Source organism: Topomyia yanbarensis, unplaced genomic scaffold (assembly GCF_030247195.1).
Source record: "Topomyia yanbarensis strain Yona2022 unplaced genomic scaffold, ASM3024719v1 HiC_scaffold_600, whole genome shotgun sequence".
Classification (NCBI taxonomy): Eukaryota; Metazoa; Arthropoda; class Insecta; order Diptera; family Culicidae; genus Topomyia; species Topomyia yanbarensis.
The window spans coordinates 1-21,000 of NW_026683826.1; the positions used below are offsets into that span (position 1 = coordinate 1).

The window sequence follows — 21,000 nt, forward strand, 5'->3', positions numbered from 1 at the left end:
GGTAATAACTTAGTAGGCTAGCACAGCACACCTGCAGCAGTAGCAGCAGCAGCGAGATTCCAATACCGAATGTTGCAATTCGGCCCATTGAGTAGCGCTTTTATACTGATGCACACACATTCTCAGTCGCCGCCGCGCTGGCATAGGTAGATTACCATGGCTATCTATATGCTTGCAGATGTGTTGGTTTGAAGGGGAAATAGCGCGAACACGAAGTTCACTGTTGCCACTGTTTTAGTATCTTGGGATTGCCGAAATCTGCTTTATCCGGACTAATGCTGACATGGTAGCATTTTCCCTGGAAAACGATTGCCCGGAAATTGATTCTCCTGAAAAAGAAAGAAAGAAAAAGTAAATCGAAAATAGCAGACTCTACTCTACAAACGGGTTTTTTTAAAAGATTTTTAAAGATTTTCTATACATCCGTCTACATGGTACGTTATTTTGGCTTCTATGGTACTTAAATATCGATATCTGATACTGATCTATGATGGAACAAATTGTTACTGTTGAACAAACCATTTCTGGTTTGATATTCTTCTACTGTTGGAATTTTATTGATTTCTAGGCGATTTTTTGCTCATACATAGTTTTTCTTTTTAGGAATGTTTTTTTGCAAATCTGATGAAAAGCTGAAAAATTCAAGTCTGGCAACACTGGCTCCGGAATGGAAATGGTGGGGGAAGTATAGTAGCCGAATCGAACCGTATACAGAACGAAAAGGCACATGGCACGGACACGAGCGAGACAGGCGATAGTAGTGTTTATTCGCGACTATAAAAAAAATCGGTCGGTCTGTTTTGGTCATCATTCGTCGTTTGAACAGCATCACAGTGGTAGCTACTACTGTAGAGCAGCATTTTCGCGACATGGCCCGTACGAAACAGACCGCCCGCAAGTCCACCGGAGGGAAAGCTCCCCGCAAGCAGTTGGCAACGAAGGCTGCCCGTAAAAGTGCCCCAGCTACGGGTGGCGTTAAGAAGCCCCATCGCTACCGACCAGGAACCGTCGCGCTACGAGAAATTCGTCGCTATCAGAAGTCGACAGAGCTACTAATCCGCAAGCTGCCCTTCCAGCGTCTGGTTCGTGAGATCGCGCAGGACTTCAAAACCGATCTGCGCTTCCAGAGCTCAGCCGTCATGGCCCTTCAAGAAGCCAGCGAGGCTTACCTGGTTGGTTTGTTCGAGGATACCAATCTGTGCGCTATCCATGCCAAGCGAGTGACCATCATGCCGAAAGACATCCAACTGGCTCGCCGGATCCGTGGGGAGCGGGCCTAAATTTGGTGTGTGCCCAGAACGAAAAAAAAAAAACAGCAACAAACGGTCCTTTTCAGGACCAACCAATCATATTTTACTAAGAATTATTAGCAGAAATTTTCCGTTTCCCTCCAAAAATGCTCAGGCACCTGCATGGCTGTGTGTGTGCGTGTGTTAGAAAGCACGCGGATGGGGGGATTTTTTGCCAGCACCACCTCGTACCGATCGACAGTAGTAGCGTGTGCAAAACAGAGGACCCATTGAGGGAAAACTTGCGCGGCCGATTTGTGATTTAGCACCAATTCGATGAGTGAGAACTTTTGAGAGATAAGAGTGCGGGGTTAAATGAAATCGTCAATGCCATGATAATTATTATTAAGTGTCTGACGAGCATTGCAAAGAAACTTGTGCAATGCTCACAGAAATGTACGTTGATGATTATCGGAGTGAAAATCAAATTAACTCTTTTTATCAGAAGAAAATAGTCGCCCTGAAAAGGGCGGTTTTTTCGGCTAGAAAGGAGCGGGATTTAGGTTGCTGCGGAGGCCCTCTTTTCAGTCTTCTTCGGCAGCAGAACGGCCTGTATGTTAGGCAACACGCCACCCTGGGCAATGGTCACGCCGGAGAGCAGTTTGTTTAGCTCTTCGTCATTTCGAATGGCCAGCTGCAGATGACGGGGGATGATTCTGGTCTTTTTGTTATCGCGGGCAGCGTTTCCTGCCAGCTCCAGTACTTCGGCGGCAAGATATTCCATTACAGCTGCCAAGTATACTGGTGCTCCGGCACCGACACGTTCAGCATAATTTCCCTTCCTCAGCAGACGGTGAATTCGGCCAACAGGGAACTGGAGACCGGCACGAACTGAGCGGGATTTTGGCTTTCCCTTCGCTTTTCCTCCTTTACCGCGTGCAGACATTGTCGTAGGTTTATGCGTGTGTAGTCACGTAGACAATACGAGTAACACTGATGCCACTCGCGCACACAGCACCCCTTGTTATGCATTCGCTTCATTGCACATCGTTCGCCAAAGGGGCGGAGTAGCGAACGAACGAAACGCGCTAAACACAAAAAAGGACGAACCTTCGTCTCGCTACACGATCGTATATAAGCGATATGTAGTGATTTTTGCTACCAAGACCATTCTCGTTTTTGCATCGGAAGAGTTAAGACGTGATTGTTTTTGGTCTTACGGTTAGTTTTCGCGAAGTGATGTCTAAACGCAAACGGCGTTCGGGTGGCTCGAAGGCGAGCCCGAAATCGAACCCAAAACGGAAAAACGCAATGAGCAGCCCTCAAGTGCCTGGAAATTCGGGCAGCAAACCGGTTGGTGAAATGATGTCAGTGCATTCAGCACAAACGAATCGTATTAGTGTTATCAGCAGTCGTGCCCAAACTGCAACGAACGTGAGCGATTTGGACGGCTTTGGTGGTCCAATGGAGGATCAGCAAGAGGCAGAAATTGCAGTGAAATTGCCGCCGCTGGTGGTAAAATCGATCCCGCTCGCCGCGCTGAAAAAGCAGCTGGCGGAAATTGGTGTAAAAGCAGAGTACAAACTAAGTGGCGTCGGTATAAAAACAGTTGTACATACAAAAAGTGACTATCAGAATGCCCGGAATTATCTAAATAGAGTTGGTGCAGAATATTTTTCACATGATTTTGCATCGGAAAAACCATTCAAAGCAGTAGTGCGCGGTCTTCCATTTATGGCAATCAGTGAAATTGAACTTGAACTAAAAGAACGGTACAAATTGCAGCCGCTGGGCGTCTTTCGCATGGCGCGAAAAGAAAAGAAAATGGCGTATCGTGATTGCTTGTATCTTGTGCATTTTCAAAAGGGTACAGTATCGCTAAATGCATTGAAAGCTGTGCGTTCACTGTCGAGTATGGTGGTTCGCTGGGAGGCCTACCGAGGCACAAATCGTGATATCACTCAGTGCATGTGCTGTTTAAATTTCGAACACGGCACACGTAATTGCCACATTAAACCGCGGTGTAATTATTGTGCACAAGCTCACCTTACTACGGAGTGTCCGATTGAGGGTGCAGTGGCTTTTAAGTGTGTTCACTGTGGGAAGGGGCACCGCTCGACCGATAAACAGTGCAGTAAGCGTGAAGAATATAAAAGCATACGTAAAGATGCATCGCAAAAACACCAGCCGGGCCGAAAACCGAACAAAGAAGTGATTTTTAGTGAAAGTGATTTCCCATCGTTACTGCCAAGTCAACGTAAGAATGGAGTACCAGCATCGCAGGCACAGTGGCAGCAGCAGCCACAGCAGCTACGCCAGCAAGCGGAGAAATATCAGCAGCAGCATTCATCGTCAATTTCAAAGCAGCAACCGGCATCTGTTCGGCAAGCGTGGCAGCCGACGTCGGCCGAAGTGGTAGCTTCGTCATCGCCAAACATATTCCTGCCTCAGGTGAGTCCCAATCAATGTTCCCCTCAATTGGACCAACAACTTCCGCCCAAATTTACTGCCGCACAATTAATGCCTATATTTGTGGAAATGTGTGAAAAATTGCAACAATGCCAAAATAGGCAGGAACAAATTTGCGTACTGGGACAGTTTGTGATTCAATATGCTTGTTAATCCTCTGCAATTGATTCTTTGGAACGCCCGCGGATTACTGCGGAAACGAATTGAACTTGGTGAATTTCTGGATCGGCAAGGAATAGACATTGCCGTTCTAACCGAAACAAATCTGAAACCCGGGATAAATTTTAGCATCCCAGGATTTTCTACTGTGCGCATGGATCGAACCCACTCGGGCGGAGGTGGTGTAGCTTTGATCATAAAAAATAATATCAAATATATAATCCAACCACATTACCAAACATCAATTATCGAGACTGTTGGTGTTGAATTGGAAGGCGATATGGGAAAGTTTCTCGTGATAGCTGCATATTGCCCATTCCAGTGTTATGAAACCAATGGGAATGCAAGGAAGTTTAAAAATGACCTCCAAAAATTGTCGAGATCCCGGAAAAAATTCATAATAGCTGGTGACTTTAACGCTAGACACGAAACATGGAAAAATCACCGTAGAAATCAAAATGGTCGCCTTCTTTTCGAAGACTCTCTGACTGGACACTATACAATTCATGCCCCCGACGAACCAACTTTTCTATCTCCAGCTGGAATCTCGTCAACACTGGACATTTTCTTGTCAAACATGAATGAGATTTCCCACCCAAACACAATACAGGACTTAAGCTCTGATCACTTTCCGGTTTCACTTCAAATTGGTGAGAACATACGAGTAAGGGAACGAATTATTAGAAAGGATTATCATAATGTAAACTGGGTTGAGTTTCAACGCCGGGTGGATCGTGAACTAATTGATGATATTGCTTTAAATTCAACGGAAGACATCGACCTAGCCATTGAAAATTTTCAGCTGGCATTGACGCAGGCGGAAGCTCAGTGCGTTAGAAATATTCCAGTGACTGGTAAAATTCTGCAGATCGACACAATGACCAAGGCCATTATCAGGCAACGCAACAAAGTAAGACGCCAGTTTCAACGGACAGGAGATTTGGCCAAAAAATATGTGGCAGGAGGACTATCGAAAATAATTGCTGAAAGGATAGAACAAATTAAAAATAACAATTTCAGCAACGAGCTGCGTAAACTTGATCCATACTCGCGCCCGTTCTGGAAAGTCTCCAAAATCTTGAAGTCCAAACCGCAACAAATTCCACCGTTGAAATCAAATAACATTACCATGATTACACCAGTGGAAAAGGCTAATGCTATTGGGGAGCATATCCTTAGCTCACACAATCTAGGCAATTCGATGGTTAGCCCCATGGAACAAGCTGTTCGAGAAACAATCCTCACTTTGCAAGCTACGCCATGCTATGTTCCCACTAATAGGAAAATTACTAGCGAACAGGTAACATCTGCACTGAAAATTTGCAAGAATATGAAGGCACCTGGTTTCGACGCGATACTAAATCTCATGCTGAAAAAGCTCAGTACCAACGCCCATGCCTGTATAGCACGAATACTGAACAGATGTTTGGATCTTCACTACTTTCCATCGGCATGGAAAACAGCGAAAGTTGTGCCGATACTGAAGCCTGGTAAGGACCCCACCAGCCCTTCTAGCTATCGCCCCATCAGCTTACTGTCGTCCTTCAGTAAATTGTTCGAAAGGTTAATCTTGGATAGAGTTCTACAGCACATTGAGATGAACAACATTCTGCTTCCGGAACAATTCGGTTTTCGTAAAGGCCACTCGACAACGCAACAGCTTCAAAGGGTTACGAATACCATCGATAGAAACAAAGCAGTATCCAAATCCACAGCCATGGCGTTACTGGACGTGGAGAAAGCATTTGATAATGTTTGGCACGACGCTCTAGTATTCAAAATGTACCGGTACAATTTTCCCAACTATGTGATCAAGATAGTCCAAAACTACCTAAAAAATAGAAAATTCCATGTTTCAATCCTCAACACTCAGTCTGATGCATTTGATATCCCTGCTGGAGTTCCACAGGGCAGCCTACTCGGCCCTATACTATATAGTCTCTACACCTCTGACTTCCCCCGATTGCCTGAAGGATGCCAACTGTGTCTTTTCGCCGACGATACTGCTGTCCTATGTAAGGGCCGTAAAACGCGACAGCTAACGAAGAAACTCCAGGATTGCCTCGCCACTATTACAACGTACATGGACACATGGAAAATAAAAATAAATGCGGCTAAAACACAAGCAATACTGTTCCCATTGAGTCTCTCCCCCAAGCACATTCCACCTGCGGACTGTAAAATAAAAGTAAATGGCACTCAAATTGAATGGTCCAATGAGGTAGTGTACTTGGGACTCACGTTCGACAAAAAGATGCTCTTCAGTTCCCACATCGAAAAGACCAGGAATAAATGCAGCCTATTAGTGAAGAAATTATATCCTCTGATTAAAAGAAAATCAACACTAAACATTAAAAACAAAATAGCCGTGTATAAACAAATCATTCTGCCCACAATGTGTTATGCCATGCCAATATGGCAAAGGTGTGCAAATACTCATAAAAACAAGCTGCAGGTTCAACAAAACAAATGTATAAAAATGATTCTGGATCTTCCATGGCATACGAGCACTACAACAATTCACGAGCTAGCAGAAATAAAAACTATAGGAGAAAGTATCAACGCTATACGAAGCAAATTTATAGAAAAGTGTTCCACTTCGGAATTCCCACTAATTAACAGTTTGTTTAATATTTAGGTTAAGTTAGTATAAGTAGTCTTAAGTTAAATAACATAACTGCAAAAGTTGACCCACTACCATATCGAAAGAAAAAATTTAAAAATGTATATACACAATCAAAACGAAGATGAAAAGCAAAGCTGTATCACTTACTATGTAAAACATACAGAAATGTAAACCGAAATTAACCAATAAAACTTTAATTGTCAAAAAAAAAAAAAAATTGTCATTTTTGCTACCAATCAGTCAGCGCAGTTCGCATCGAGAGCGTTAACAGCAGCACAACCACGTCGTTACTATGGCACCGAAAGCCAGCGGAAAGGCTGTGAAAAAATCCGGCGGCGGCGGTGGCAAGGCACAGAAGAACATCGCCACAAAAGCAGGAGGAGGAGAGAAGAAGAAGCGAAAGCAACGCCGCAAGGAAAGCTACGCTATCTACATCTACAAGGTGCTGAAGCAGGTCCATCCGGACACCGGTGTCTCGTCGAAGGCGATGAGCATCATGAATAGCTTCGTGAACGACATCTTCGAGCGTATTGCTAACGAAGCATCTCGTCTGGCCCATTACAACCGACGGTCGACGATCACCTCCCGCGAGGTACAGACCGCCGTTCGTTTGCTGTTACCGGGCGAGCTGGCCAAACATGCCGTATCGGAAGGTACCAAGGCCGTTACCAAGTATACCAGCTCGAAGTAAATCGTCGCCCGCCCCGCCGCCGGATGTCACACACCATCGTCATCGGCCCTTTTCAGGGCCACCAAAACACGTTCTGGTAAAGAGTTGAATTGAAATGTACACATAGTTTATATAAACATTAGTTGTTGTTGTTTGTTTGTTTCATTAGAGCTAAAAAGGTTGTCATTTTTTTCTCTGTCCATTTTTCAAATCAAATGTGTTTTGCTGTAGTTTGTGGAAGTAGTCTTTCCCCTTACCGCGCTAGTTGACTGTTTTTCGTTAAGACGGAAAACGGTCTTTTTGTCGTCTATTCTATTCAGTTTAAAACAGCCCATTATATGACCGACCCCCAGCGTGTGAGAAAATTCTGCCGCAAAAAGAACACACTTCTGGATCATACTTGTTAATACAATAAACTTCCCAGTCTTCAAACTTTTGATCTTCGTAGAAACCGTACCCAACACAATTTGTAATCTCAAAGTTGATCGATCAATACAATACGTTCGCCAATTTAGGCTAAAAAATCGGTAATTATCGTTCGTTCGTTTGTTTATTGTGCCAGCCAATTTTTCTCTGTTTTATTATAGCCAAAATAAGCGCGTTGTTTGCTAATCAGAGTAATATTATACTTGCTCTGTTTGTTTGCTAGGGCAACAGAAAACCACGGCCTACTATTAATTTACCTGTACGTACGTTTATCTGAGCAAGAAACCGCGCCTATTTACTATAGTGATTTGTTTAATCAAACTAACGACTGATTTATCTTGCCAATCGGCGGGCCAGTTGAATGCGGGTGTGCTGCTCAAGCTAGAAAACTCATGGGGGGAACGGAGCATTGACGGAAAATAAGCATCAATCAATTCTTTACAATTTTGTTAGTCCTGAAAAGGACTGTTGTTTTGGGAGGACGCGCACGTTGTCGGGAATTTACTTCTTGCCGGCGGTGACCTTCTTCGGGGCGGTGGCGGCCTTCTTTGGCTTAGGGGCCTTCGGCTTGTTCGCTGCAGCCTTCGATGGTTTGGTGGCTTTCTGTTTAGTGGCAGCCGTTACCGCCTTGGCAGGGGCAGCAGCTTTCGTTTTCTTCGCAGCCGATTTCTTAGCGGCCGGGATCGCCGCCTTTGGCTTGCTGGTCTTCTCACCACCACCACCAGCCGGCGGATTTTTCTTCTCTCCGGATTTAGTAGCCGATTTCTTCGGTTTTTTCGCTGCACCCGATGGTGGTTTCTTATCGCCGCCAGCCGGTTTCTTTGCTTCGACCGTCACCTTAAACGATCCGGAAGCACCGGTACCCTTGGTCTGGGTGATGTTTCCCTTCTCGACACCCGTTTTCAAAGCCTTCCGGATAAACGGAGCCAGCCTGGCGACGTCACACATGTAGTTGGCGGCGATGTACTTTTTGATCGCCTGCAGTGATGATCCGCTCCGTTCCTTCAGGGTCCGGATGGCAGCCAGAACCATCTCACTCACTGGTGGATGGGTTGAAGATTTTTTCGGTTTCTTGGCGTCACTCTTGCTAGCCTTGGCCGCCTGCTTCGGTGGTGCTTTGGCAGCTGGCGGAGAGGCGACGACGGCAGGGGCCGTAGCAGCAACGTCGATAGCAGTTTCAGCCATTGCGCGTTCGTTTCGTTTGGTTTTCTTCCACACACAGTTGTAGACGACGAATTGATGGATGGACGATGCACGATGATGCAAGTCTGCGAATATGGTAACCGAGGGCCCGGTGTCTGTTGTTTAGGATCGTATTCATCGGCTCTGTTTGGGAAAGCGTAGATGACGGTTGAAAGTTACTATTCGATCGGTGCCGGTAAAATTTTACGGACTGTTGTTTTAAATCAACTCGAATCGAATTACTGCTTGTGAAAAGTACACTGGAAGTTTGCTTTCAATTTACTGCACTGTCCGCACCGTCCAAACTAACACCCGCTGAACATTCTATTTTAAGCGTATGGGCGCATATTATCAAATCATGTATCCGACTATGGCGGCACGTGCAAACTGAATTGTGGTAAATAGGTTAATTTGAACCTTCTAGCAATTGGAAAACCTTTTCGGTGCTATCCAATCGAAAGAAAACTTCTCTCTATATAAAATTATTTCATTTTTGTATATATTTGCTCGAGCGGAAGTGCTCGTAATTTGGCGACCTGCGGAAAACGTTTCGGTCGGCTGGTCCTTTGCTGAAAACTTTCGTTATTAAAATTACTAAAAAGAAAAAGCTAACGGGTGGCAACACAAATTTCGGATTTTTTTTTTTTCGCAACCTGTCAAAAAAAAAAAAAGACAAACGATTTGATTGAAATCGAAATTAGAAGATACGTTCTCCATTGTTGACCAAAAATTAGTGAACATTTCAAACCGATCCGTAATTGGATGCTGTTCGACGAAGTTTCCGTTTGATGTCGGAACAGGCGCGTAGTACGGCGTCTACGTCAACTTTGCTAATGCATTTCGTGATCTTCTACCAATCAACTGTTTGCAATTCGTGGCTCTCATAACAAAAAAAAAACTCCCGCAGAAATCGGCGATAGGGCGACACTGAAGCAAATTGTGAAGCGGGCTGTGATTTTTAGGGTACAAATGGGATCGAATGGGCATTCGGGAGCGATTGTGTTTTTTTGGCCAGGCAAACAGCTTTCTTCGTGCAAAACAAAATATTTACGCAAAATAATTTTTATCAACCGGCAAGCGGCAATGAGATTGCCGCGTCGAAAGGTGTTGTAAACAGTCGATGACGCAACATTTTCGCTTTTAAAATATTGTACCGTACACTTTTCGCCGGGGGATCCTGTGTTGCTCGTAGAACCGTACAACGCGCTTGCGAAATGCTTTCTTGTTTCGACGGCAGAGAGAGAGAGAGAGAGAGAGAGAGAGAGAGAGAGAGAATACCTTGAAAAAAAATCCAACATTTTAGTTGCGGATTTTGATTTTAGTGCACTAATCATCAGTGTTATTTCGCATTGCTTAGGCTAACTCAAAATTCTATTATTTAGAATATACTGATCAACTCGCTACATCGTTCTGTAGCAGACTTCTCGCATACATAGTCGTCGACATGGCTGTAAGCTAATAAACCGCACGCGTCGACCATCACATCGAAGGTGCTTCAGCGCACGCATCGATGGGAACGATTGTCCCCCGACGCAGATCACAAACTGGTCTTTTTTACGATTGCTCAATCTCTCTCCCTGTGTGTGTGTGTGTGTGTGTGTGTGTGTGTGTGTGTGTGTGTGTGTGTGTGTGTGTGTGTGTTGTAATTGCTTCCTTGTTTGATACAGTACTAACTCACCAGCCATCAACTTTACCTAACTTTCAGACCAGTTAAAGGTACGCAAATTCATAGGTAGACACAGATAGGTGAAAGCGTGGTAAGCTGAAACGAGCGCGCGCGAACAAAAGAGTCGGTCGGCGGTTCGTTGCTATCGAGAAACGAGCAGTTTTGTCCCATGATACGCAAGCTCAGGAGAAAGAAAAAGGAAATGCGTATATGAAAAAAAAGGGAAACCCAGCGACTGAGCGCGTTGTCGTAACACTGGTCTCTCGCATATCAATCAAAATCGCACACTAAACAGTACGCCCCTGCAACATGAATGAAAATATGAAGGATACATTTCAAACTAATTCTTTTTTCTAAACATTTGGTGGCCCTGAAAAGGGCCTTTTGTGTTGTCGTGAACGGTAGAGGGCTTAACCACCAAAACCGTACAATGTGCGTCCCTGGCGTTTAAGCGCATAGACGACATCCATCGCAGTGACGGTCTTCCGTTTGGCATGTTCAGTGTACGTCACAGCGTCCCGGATAACGTTTTCCAGAAAAATCTTCAGCACACCACGGGTTTCCTCGTATATCAAACCGGAGATTCGCTTCACTCCTCCACGTCGAGCCAGACGACGAATGGCGGGTTTGGTGATGCCCTGGATGTTGTCACGAAGCACCTTGCGGTGCCGCTTAGCGCCTCCCTTGCCGAGCCCTTTGCCTCCTTTGCCACGGCCAGTCATCTTCTTGGTTGTAGGTAATAACTTAGTAGGCTAGCACAGCACACCTGCAGCAGTAGCAGCAGCAGCGAGATTCCAATACCGAATGTTGCAATTCGGCCCATTGAGTAGCGCTTTTATACTGATGCACACACATTCTCAGTCGCCGCCGCGCTGGCATAGGTAGATTACCATGGCTATCTATATGCTTGCAGATGTGTTGGTTTGAAGGGGAAATAGCGCGAACACGAAGTTCACTGTTGCCACTGTTTTAGTATCTTGGGATTGCCGAAATCTGCTTTATCCGGACTAATGCTGACATGGTAGCATTTTCCCTGGAAAACGATTGCCCGGAAATTGATTCTCCTGAAAAAGAAAGAAAGAAAAAGTAAATCGAAAATAGCAGACTCTACTCTACAAACGGGTTTTTTTAAAAGATTTTTAAAGATTTTCTATACATCCGTCTACATGGTACGTTATTTTGGCTTCTATGGTACTTAAATATCGATATCTGATACTGATCTATGATGGAACAAATTGTTACTGTTGAACAAACCATTTCTGGTTTGATATTCTTCTACTGTTGGAATTTTATTGATTTCTAGGCGATTTTTTGCTCATACATAGTTTTTCTTTTTAGGAATGTTTTTTTGCAAATCTGATGAAAAGCTGAAAAATTCAAGTCTGGCAACACTGGCTCCGGAATGGAAATGGTGGGGGAAGTATAGTAGCCGAATCGAACCGTATACAGAACGAAAAGGCACATGGCACGGACACGAGCGAGACAGGCGATAGTAGTGTTTATTCGCGACTATAAAAAAAATCGGTCGGTCTGTTTTGGTCATCATTCGTCGTTTGAACAGCATCACAGTGGTAGCTACTACTGTAGAGCAGCATTTTCGCGACATGGCCCGTACGAAACAGACCGCCCGCAAGTCCACCGGAGGGAAAGCTCCCCGCAAGCAGTTGGCAACGAAGGCTGCCCGTAAAAGTGCCCCAGCTACGGGTGGCGTTAAGAAGCCCCATCGCTACCGACCAGGAACCGTCGCGCTACGAGAAATTCGTCGCTATCAGAAGTCGACAGAGCTACTAATCCGCAAGCTGCCCTTCCAGCGTCTGGTTCGTGAGATCGCGCAGGACTTCAAAACCGATCTGCGCTTCCAGAGCTCAGCCGTCATGGCCCTTCAAGAAGCCAGCGAGGCTTACCTGGTTGGTTTGTTCGAGGATACCAATCTGTGCGCTATCCATGCCAAGCGAGTGACCATCATGCCGAAAGACATCCAACTGGCTCGCCGGATCCGTGGGGAGCGGGCCTAAATTTGGTGTGTGCCCAGAACGAAAAAAAAAAAACAGCAACAAACGGTCCTTTTCAGGACCAACCAATCATATTTTACTAAGAATTATTAGCAGAAATTTTCCGTTTCCCTCCAAAAATGCTCAGGCACCTGCATGGCTGTGTGTGTGCGTGTGTTAGAAAGCACGCGGATGGGGGGATTTTTTGCCAGCACCACCTCGTACCGATCGACAGTAGTAGCGTGTGCAAAACAGAGGACCCATTGAGGGAAAACTTGCGCGGCCGATTTGTGATTTAGCACCAATTCGATGAGTGAGAACTTTTGAGAGATAAGAGTGCGGGGTTAAATGAAATCGTCAATGCCATGATAATTATTATTAAGTGTCTGACGAGCATTGCAAAGAAACTTGTGCAATGCTCACAGAAATGTACGTTGATGATTATCGGAGTGAAAATCAAATTAACTCTTTTTATCAGAAGAAAATAGTCGCCCTGAAAAGGGCGGTTTTTTCGGCTAGAAAGGAGCGGGATTTAGGTTGCTGCGGAGGCCCTCTTTTCAGTCTTCTTCGGCAGCAGAACGGCCTGTATGTTAGGCAACACGCCACCCTGGGCAATGGTCACGCCGGAGAGCAGTTTGTTTAGCTCTTCGTCATTTCGAATGGCCAGCTGCAGATGACGGGGGATGATTCTGGTCTTTTTGTTATCGCGGGCAGCGTTTCCTGCCAGCTCCAGTACTTCGGCGGCAAGATATTCCATTACAGCTGCCAAGTATACTGGTGCTCCGGCACCGACACGTTCAGCATAATTTCCCTTCCTCAGCAGACGGTGAATTCGGCCAACAGGGAACTGGAGACCGGCACGAACTGAGCGGGATTTTGGCTTTCCCTTCGCTTTTCCTCCTTTACCGCGTGCAGACATTGTCGTAGGTTTATGCGTGTGTAGTCACGTAGACAATACGAGTAACACTGATGCCACTCGCGCACACAGCACCCCTTGTTATGCATTCGCTTCATTGCACATCGTTCGCCAAAGGGGCGGAGTAGCGAACGAACGAAACGCGCTAAACACAAAAAAGGACGAACCTTCGTCTCGCTACACGATCGTATATAAGCGATATGTAGTGATTTTTGCTACCAAGACCATTCTCGTTTTTGCATCGGAAGAGTTAAGACGTGATTGTTTTTGGTCTTACGGTTAGTTTTCGCGAAGTGATGTCTAAACGCAAACGGCGTTCGGGTGGCTCGAAGGCGAGCCCGAAATCGAACCCAAAACGGAAAAACGCAATGAGCAGCCCTCAAGTGCCTGGAAATTCGGGCAGCAAACCGGTTGGTGAAATGATGTCAGTGCATTCAGCACAAACGAATCGTATTAGTGTTATCAGCAGTCGTGCCCAAACTGCAACGAACGTGAGCGATTTGGACGGCTTTGGTGGTCCAATGGAGGATCAGCAAGAGGCAGAAATTGCAGTGAAATTGCCGCCGCTGGTGGTAAAATCGATCCCGCTCGCCGCGCTGAAAAAGCAGCTGGCGGAAATTGGTGTAAAAGCAGAGTACAAACTAAGTGGCGTCGGTATAAAAACAGTTGTACATACAAAAAGTGACTATCAGAATGCCCGGAATTATCTAAATAGAGTTGGTGCAGAATATTTTTCACATGATTTTGCATCGGAAAAACCATTCAAAGCAGTAGTGCGCGGTCTTCCATTTATGGCAATCAGTGAAATTGAACTTGAACTAAAAGAACGGTACAAATTGCAGCCGCTGGGCGTCTTTCGCATGGCGCGAAAAGAAAAGAAAATGGCGTATCGTGATTGCTTGTATCTTGTGCATTTTCAAAAGGGTACAGTATCGCTAAATGCATTGAAAGCTGTGCGTTCACTGTCGAGTATGGTGGTTCGCTGGGAGGCCTACCGAGGCACAAATCGTGATATCACTCAGTGCATGTGCTGTTTAAATTTCGAACACGGCACACGTAATTGCCACATTAAACCGCGGTGTAATTATTGTGCACAAGCTCACCTTACTACGGAGTGTCCGATTGAGGGTGCAGTGGCTTTTAAGTGTGTTCACTGTGGGAAGGGGCACCGCTCGACCGATAAACAGTGCAGTAAGCGTGAAGAATATAAAAGCATACGTAAAGATGCATCGCAAAAACACCAGCCGGGCCGAAAACCGAACAAAGAAGTGATTTTTAGTGAAAGTGATTTCCCATCGTTACTGCCAAGTCAACGTAAGAATGGAGTACCAGCATCGCAGGCACAGTGGCAGCAGCAGCCACAGCAGCTACGCCAGCAAGCGGAGAAATATCAGCAGCAGCATTCATCGTCAATTTCAAAGCAGCAACCGGCATCTGTTCGGCAAGCGTGGCAGCCGACGTCGGCCGAAGTGGTAGCTTCGTCATCGCCAAACATATTCCTGCCTCAGGTGAGTCCCAATCAATGTTCCCCTCAATTGGACCAACAACTTCCGCCCAAATTTACTGCCGCACAATTAATGCCTATATTTGTGGAAATGTGTGAAAAATTGCAACAATGCCAAAATAGGCAGGAACAAATTTGCGTACTGGGACAGTTTGTGATTCAATATGCTTGTTAATCCTCTGCAATTGATTCTTTGGAACGCCCGCGGATTACTGCGGAAACGAATTGAACTTGGTGAATTTCTGGATCGGCAAGGAATAGACATTGCCGTTCTAACCGAAACAAATCTGAAACCCGGGATAAATTTTAGCATCCCAGGATTTTCTACTGTGCGCATGGATCGAACCCACTCGGGCGGAGGTGGTGTAGCTTTGATCATAAAAAATAATATCAAATATATAATCCAACCACATTACCAAACATCAATTATCGAGACTGTTGGTGTTGAATTGGAAGGCGATATGGGAAAGTTTCTCGTGATAGCTGCATATTGCCCATTCCAGTGTTATGAAACCAATGGGAATGCAAGGAAGTTTAAAAATGACCTCCAAAAATTGTCGAGATCCCGGAAAAAATTCATAATAGCTGGTGACTTTAACGCTAGACACGAAACATGGAAAAATCACCGTAGAAATCAAAATGGTCGCCTTCTTTTCGAAGACTCTCTGACTGGACACTATACAATTCATGCCCCCGACGAACCAACTTTTCTATCTCCAGCTGGAATCTCGTCAACACTGGACATTTTCTTGTCAAACATGAATGAGATTTCCCACCCAAACACAATACAGGACTTAAGCTCTGATCACTTTCCGGTTTCACTTCAAATTGGTGAGAACATACGAGTAAGGGAACGAATTATTAGAAAGGATTATCATAATGTAAACTGGGTTGAGTTTCAACGCCGGGTGGATCGTGAACTAATTGATGATATTGCTTTAAATTCAACGGAAGACATCGACCTAGCCATTGAAAATTTTCAGCTGGCATTGACGCAGGCGGAAGCTCAGTGCGTTAGAAATATTCCAGTGACTGGTAAAATTCTGCAGATCGACACAATGACCAAGGCCATTATCAGGCAACGCAACAAAGTAAGACGCCAGTTTCAACGGACAGGAGATTTGGCCAAAAAATATGTGGCAGGAGGACTATCGAAAATAATTGCTGAAAGGATAGAACAAATTAAAAATAACAATTTCAGCAACGAGCTGCGTAAACTTGATCCATACTCGCGCCCGTTCTGGAAAGTCTCCAAAATCTTGAAGTCCAAACCGCAACAAATTCCACCGTTGAAATCAAATAACATTACCATGATTACACCAGTGGAAAAGGCTAATGCTATTGGGGAGCATATCCTTAGCTCACACAATCTAGGCAATTCGATGGTTAGCCCCATGGAACAAGCTGTTCGAGAAACAATCCTCACTTTGCAAGCTACGCCATGCTATGTTCCCACTAATAGGAAAATTACTAGCGAACAGGTAACATCTGCACTGAAAATTTGCAAGAATATGAAGGCACCTGGTTTCGACGCGATACTAAATCTCATGCTGAAAAAGCTCAGTACCAACGCCCATGCCTGTATAGCACGAATACTGAACAGATGTTTGGATCTTCACTACTTTCCATCGGCATGGAAAACAGCGAAAGTTGTGCCGATACTGAAGCCTGGTAAGGACCCCACCAGCCCTTCTAGCTATCGCCCCATCAGCTTACTGTCGTCCTTCAGTAAATTGTTCGAAAGGTTAATCTTGGATAGAGTTCTACAGCACATTGAGATGAACAACATTCTGCTTCCGGAACAATTCGGTTTTCGTAAAGGCCACTCGACAACGCAACAGCTTCAAAGGGTTACGAATACCATCGATAGAAACAAAGCAGTATCCAAATCCACAGCCATGGCGTTACTGGACGTGGAGAAAGCATTTGATAATGTTTGGCACGACGCTCTAGTATTCAAAATGTACCGGTACAATTTTCCCAACTATGTGATCAAGATAGTCCAAAACTACCTAAAAAATAGAAAATTCCATGTTTCAATCCTCAACACTCAGTCTGATGCATTTGATATCCCTGCTGGAGTTCCACAGGGCAGCCTACTCGGCCCTATACTATATAGTCTCTACACCTCTGACTTCCCCCGATTGCCTGAAGGATGCCAACTGTGTCTTTTCGCCGACGATACTGCTGTCCTATGTAAGGGCCGTAAAACGCGACAGCTAACGAAGAAACTCCAGGATTGCCTCGCCACTATTACAACGTACATGGACACATGGAAAATAAAAATAAATGCGGCTAAAACACAAGCAATACTGTTCCCATTGAGTCTCTCCCCCAAGCACATTCCACCTGCGGACTGTAAAATAAAAGTAAATGGCACTCAAATTGAATGGTCCAATGAGGTAGTGTACTTGGGACTCACGTTCGACAAAAAGATGCTCTTCAGTTCCCACATCGAAAAGACCAGGAATAAATGCAGCCTATTAGTGAAGAAATTATATCCTCTGATTAAAAGAAAATCAACACTAAACATTAAAAACAAAATAGCCGTGTATAAACAAATCATTCTGCCCACAATGTGTTATGCCATGCCAATATGGCAAAGGTGTGCAAATACTCATAAAAACAAGCTGCAGGTTCAACAAAACAAATGTATAAAAATGATTCTGGATCTTCCATGGCATACGAGCACTACAACAATTCACGAGCTAGCAGAAATAAAAACTATAGGAGAAAGTATCAACGCTATACGAAGCAAATTTATAGAAAAGTGTTCCACTTCGGAATTCCCACTAATTAACAGTTTGTTTAATATTTAGGTTAAGTTAGTATAAGTAGTCTTAAGTTAAATAACATAACTGCAAAAGTTGACCCACTACCATATCGAAAGAAAAAATTTAAAAATGTATATACACAATCAAAACGAAGATGAAAAGCAAAGCTGTATCACTTACTATGTAAAACATACAGAAATGTAAACCGAAATTAACCAATAAAACTTTAATTGTCAAAAAAAAAAAAAAATTGTCATTTTTGCTACCAATCAGTCAGCGCAGTTCGCATCGAGAGCGTTAACAGCAGCACAACCACGTCGTTACTATGGCACCGAAAGCCAGCGGAAAGGCTGTGAAAAAATCCGGCGGCGGCGGTGGCAAGGCACAGAAGAACATCGCCACAAAAGCAGGAGGAGGAGAGAAGAAGAAGCGAAAGCAACGCCGCAAGGAAAGCTACGCTATCTACATCTACAAGGTGCTGAAGCAGGTCCATCCGGACACCGGTGTCTCGTCGAAGGCGATGAGCATCATGAATAGCTTCGTGAACGACATCTTCGAGCGTATTGCTAACGAAGCATCTCGTCTGGCCCATTACAACCGACGGTCGACGATCACCTCCCGCGAGGTACAGACCGCCGTTCGTTTGCTGTTACCGGGCGAGCTGGCCAAACATGCCGTATCGGAAGGTACCAAGGCCGTTACCAAGTATACCAGCTCGAAGTAAATCGTCGCCCGCCCCGCCGCCGGATGTCACACACCATCGTCATCGGCCCTTTTCAGGGCCACCAAAACACGTTCTGGTAAAGAGTTGAATTGAAATGTACACATAGTTTATATAAACATTAGTTGTTGTTGTTTGTTTGTTTCATTAGAGCTAAAAAGGTTGTCATTTTTTTCTCTGTCCATTTTTCAAATCAAATGTGTTTTGCTGTAGTTTGTGGAAGTAGTCTTTCCCCTTACCGCGCTAGTTGACTGTTTTTCGTTAAGACGGAAAACGGTCTTTTTGTCGTCTATTCTATTCAGTTTAAAACAGCCCATTATATGACCGACCCCCAGCGTGTGAGAAAATTCTGCCGCAAAAAGAACACACTTCTGGATCATACTTGTTAATACAATAAACTTCCCAGTCTTCAAACTTTTGATCTTCGTAGAAACCGTACCCAACACAATTTGTAATCTCAAAGTTGATCGATCAATACAATACGTTCGCCAATTTAGGCTAAAAAATCGGTAATTATCGTTCGTTCGTTTGTTTATTGTGCCAGCCAATTTTTCTCTGTTTTATTATAGCCAAAATAAGCGCGTTGTTTGCTAATCAGAGTAATATTATACTTGCTCTGTTTGTTTGCTAGGGCAACAGAAAACCACGGCCTACTATTAATTTACCTGTACGTACGTTTATCTGAGCAAGAAACCGCGCCTATTTACTATAGTGATTTGTTTAATCAAACTAACGACTGATTTATCTTGCCAATCGGCGGGCCAGTTGAATGCGGGTGTGCTGCTCAAGCTAGAAAACTCATGGGGGGAACGGAGCATTGACGGAAAATAAGCATCAATCAATTCTTTACAATTTTGTTAGTCCTGAAAAGGACTGTTGTTTTGGGAGGACGCGCACGTTGTCGGGAATTTACTTCTTGCCGGCGGTGACCTTCTTCGGGGCGGTGGCGGCCTTCTTTGGCTTAGGGGCCTTCGGCTTGTTCGCTGCAGCCTTCGATGGTTTGGTGGCTTTCTGTTTAGTGGCAGCCGTTACCGCCTTGGCAGGGGCAGCAGCTTTCGTTTTCTTCGCAGCCGATTTCTTAGCGGCCGGGATCGCCGCCTTTGGCTTGCTGGTCTTCTCACCACCACCACCAGCCGGCGGATTTTTCTTCTCTCCGGATTTAGTAGCCGATTTCTTCGGTTTTTTCGCTGCACCCGATGGTGGTTTCTTATCGCCGCCAGCCGGTTTCTTTGCTTCGACCGTCACCTTAAACGATCCGGAAGCACCGGTACCCTTGGTCTGGGTGATGTTTCCCTTCTCGACACCCGTTTTCAAAGCCTTCCGGATAAACGGAGCCAGCCTGGCGACGTCACACATGTAGTTGGCGGCGATGTACTTTTTGATCGCCTGCAGTGATGATCCGCTCCGTTCCTTCAGGGTCCGGATGGCAGCCAGAACCATCTCACTCACTGGTGGATGGGTTGAAGATTTTTTCGGTTTCTTGGCGTCACTCTTGCTAGCCTTGGCCGCCTGCTTCGGTGGTGCTTTGGCAGCTGGCGGAGAGGCGACGACGGCAGGGGCCGTAGCAGCAACGTCGATAGCAGTTTCAGCCATTGCGCGTTCGTTTCGTTTGGTTTTCTTCCACACACAGTTGTAGACGACGAATTGATGGATGGACGATGCACGATGATGCAAGTCTGCGAATATGGTAACCGAGGGCCCGGTGTCTGTTGTTTAGGATCGTATTCATCGGCTCTGTTTGGGAAAGCGTAGATGACGGTTGAAAGTTACTATTCGATCGGTGCCGGTAAAATTTTACGGACTGTTGTTTTAAATCAACTCGAATCGAATTACTGCTTGTGAAAAGTACACTGGAAGTTTGCTTTCAATTTACTGCACTGTCCGCACCGTCCAAACTAACACCCGCTGAACATTCTATTTTAAGCGTATGGGCGCATATTATCAAATCATGTATCCGACTATGGCGGCACGTGCAAACTGAATTGTGGTAAATAGGTTAATTTGAACCTTCTAGCAATTGGAAAACCTTTTCGGTGCTATCCAATCGAAAGAAAACTTCTCTCTATATAAAATTATTTCATTTTTGTATATATTTGCTCGAGCGGAAGTGCTCGTAATTTGGCGACCTGCGGAAAACGTTTCGGTCGGCTGGTCCTTTGCTGAAAACTTTCGTTATTAAAATTACTAAAAAGAAAAAGCTAACGGGTGGCAACACAAATTTCGGATTTTTTTTTTTTCGCAACCTGTCAAAAAAAAAAAAAGACAAACGATTTGATTGAAATCGAAATTAGAAGATACGTTCTCCATTGTTGACCAAAAATTAGTGAACATTTCAAACCGATCCGTAATTGGATGCTGTTCGACGAAGTTTCCGTTTGATGTCGGAACAGGCGCGTAGTACGGCGTCTACGTCAACTTTGCTAATGCATTTCGTGATCTTCTACCAATCAACTGTTTGCAATTCGTGGCTCTCATAACAAAAAAAAAACTCCCGCAGAAATCGGCGATAGGGCGACACTGAAGCAAATTGTGAAGCGGGCTGTGATTTTTAGGGTACAAATGGGATCGAATGGGCATTCGGGAGCGATTGTGTTTTTTTGGCCAGGCAAACAGCTTTCTTCGTGCAAAACAAAATATTTACGCAAAATAATTTTTATCAACCGGCAA

At 44.8% G+C, this 21,000-nt stretch overlaps 7 protein-coding genes across 7 annotated transcripts; 4 read left to right on the forward strand and 3 right to left on the reverse strand.

Moving 5' to 3' along the window:
- The first annotated feature begins 869 nt into the window (after positions 1–869).
- On the forward strand, positions 870–1,280 carry LOC131696024 (histone H3). Its single transcript, XM_058984554.1, has one exon. The coding sequence runs from the start codon at positions 870–872 to the stop codon at positions 1,278–1,280; it is 411 nt and encodes a 136-aa protein (XP_058840537.1).
- Positions 1,281–1,788: 508 nt separating this feature from the next.
- On the reverse strand, positions 1,789–2,175 carry LOC131696023 (histone H2A-like). The gene has a single exon (XM_058984553.1). The coding sequence runs from the start codon at positions 2,173–2,175 to the stop codon at positions 1,789–1,791; it is 387 nt and encodes a 128-aa protein (XP_058840536.1).
- Positions 2,176–6,775: 4,600 nt separating this feature from the next.
- On the forward strand, positions 6,776–7,207 carry LOC131696025 (histone H2B-like). Its single transcript, XM_058984555.1, has one exon. It carries the CDS (start codon positions 6,776–6,778, stop codon positions 7,172–7,174), a length of 399 nt encoding a protein of 132 aa, XP_058840538.1. The 3' UTR covers positions 7,175–7,207.
- A 3,630-nt stretch (positions 7,208–10,837) lies between these two features.
- LOC131696029 (histone H4-like) lies at positions 10,838–11,149 on the reverse strand. The gene has a single exon (XM_058984558.1). It carries the CDS (start codon positions 11,147–11,149, stop codon positions 10,838–10,840), a length of 312 nt encoding a protein of 103 aa, XP_058840541.1.
- Positions 11,150–12,031: 882 nt separating this feature from the next.
- On the forward strand, positions 12,032–12,442 carry LOC131696027 (histone H3). Its single transcript, XM_058984556.1, has one exon. It carries the CDS (start codon positions 12,032–12,034, stop codon positions 12,440–12,442), a length of 411 nt encoding a protein of 136 aa, XP_058840539.1.
- Positions 12,443–12,950: 508 nt separating this feature from the next.
- LOC131696028 (histone H2A-like) lies at positions 12,951–13,337 on the reverse strand. The gene has a single exon (XM_058984557.1). It carries the CDS (start codon positions 13,335–13,337, stop codon positions 12,951–12,953), a length of 387 nt encoding a protein of 128 aa, XP_058840540.1.
- A 4,600-nt stretch (positions 13,338–17,937) lies between these two features.
- Positions 17,938–18,369, forward strand: LOC131696022 (histone H2B-like). The gene has a single exon (XM_058984552.1). It carries the CDS (start codon positions 17,938–17,940, stop codon positions 18,334–18,336), a length of 399 nt encoding a protein of 132 aa, XP_058840535.1. The 3' UTR covers positions 18,337–18,369.
- Positions 18,370–21,000: the final 2,631 nt, after the last annotated feature.

What these genes read in the sequence shown, in the direction of transcription:
- LOC131696028 (XM_058984557.1), bottom strand. Translation starts at nt 13,337, where the DNA reads ATGTCTGCACGCGGTAAAGGAGGAAAAGCGAAGGGAAAGCCAAAATCC.
- LOC131696024 (XM_058984554.1), top strand. Translation starts at nt 870, where the DNA reads ATGGCCCGTACGAAACAGACCGCCCGCAAGTCCACCGGAGGGAAAGCT.
- LOC131696027 (XM_058984556.1), top strand. Translation starts at nt 12,032, where the DNA reads ATGGCCCGTACGAAACAGACCGCCCGCAAGTCCACCGGAGGGAAAGCT.
- LOC131696022 (XM_058984552.1), top strand. Translation starts at nt 17,938, where the DNA reads ATGGCACCGAAAGCCAGCGGAAAGGCTGTGAAAAAATCCGGCGGCGGC.
- LOC131696029 (XM_058984558.1), bottom strand. Translation starts at nt 11,149, where the DNA reads ATGACTGGCCGTGGCAAAGGAGGCAAAGGGCTCGGCAAGGGAGGCGCT.
- LOC131696025 (XM_058984555.1), top strand. Translation starts at nt 6,776, where the DNA reads ATGGCACCGAAAGCCAGCGGAAAGGCTGTGAAAAAATCCGGCGGCGGC.
- LOC131696023 (XM_058984553.1), bottom strand. Translation starts at nt 2,175, where the DNA reads ATGTCTGCACGCGGTAAAGGAGGAAAAGCGAAGGGAAAGCCAAAATCC.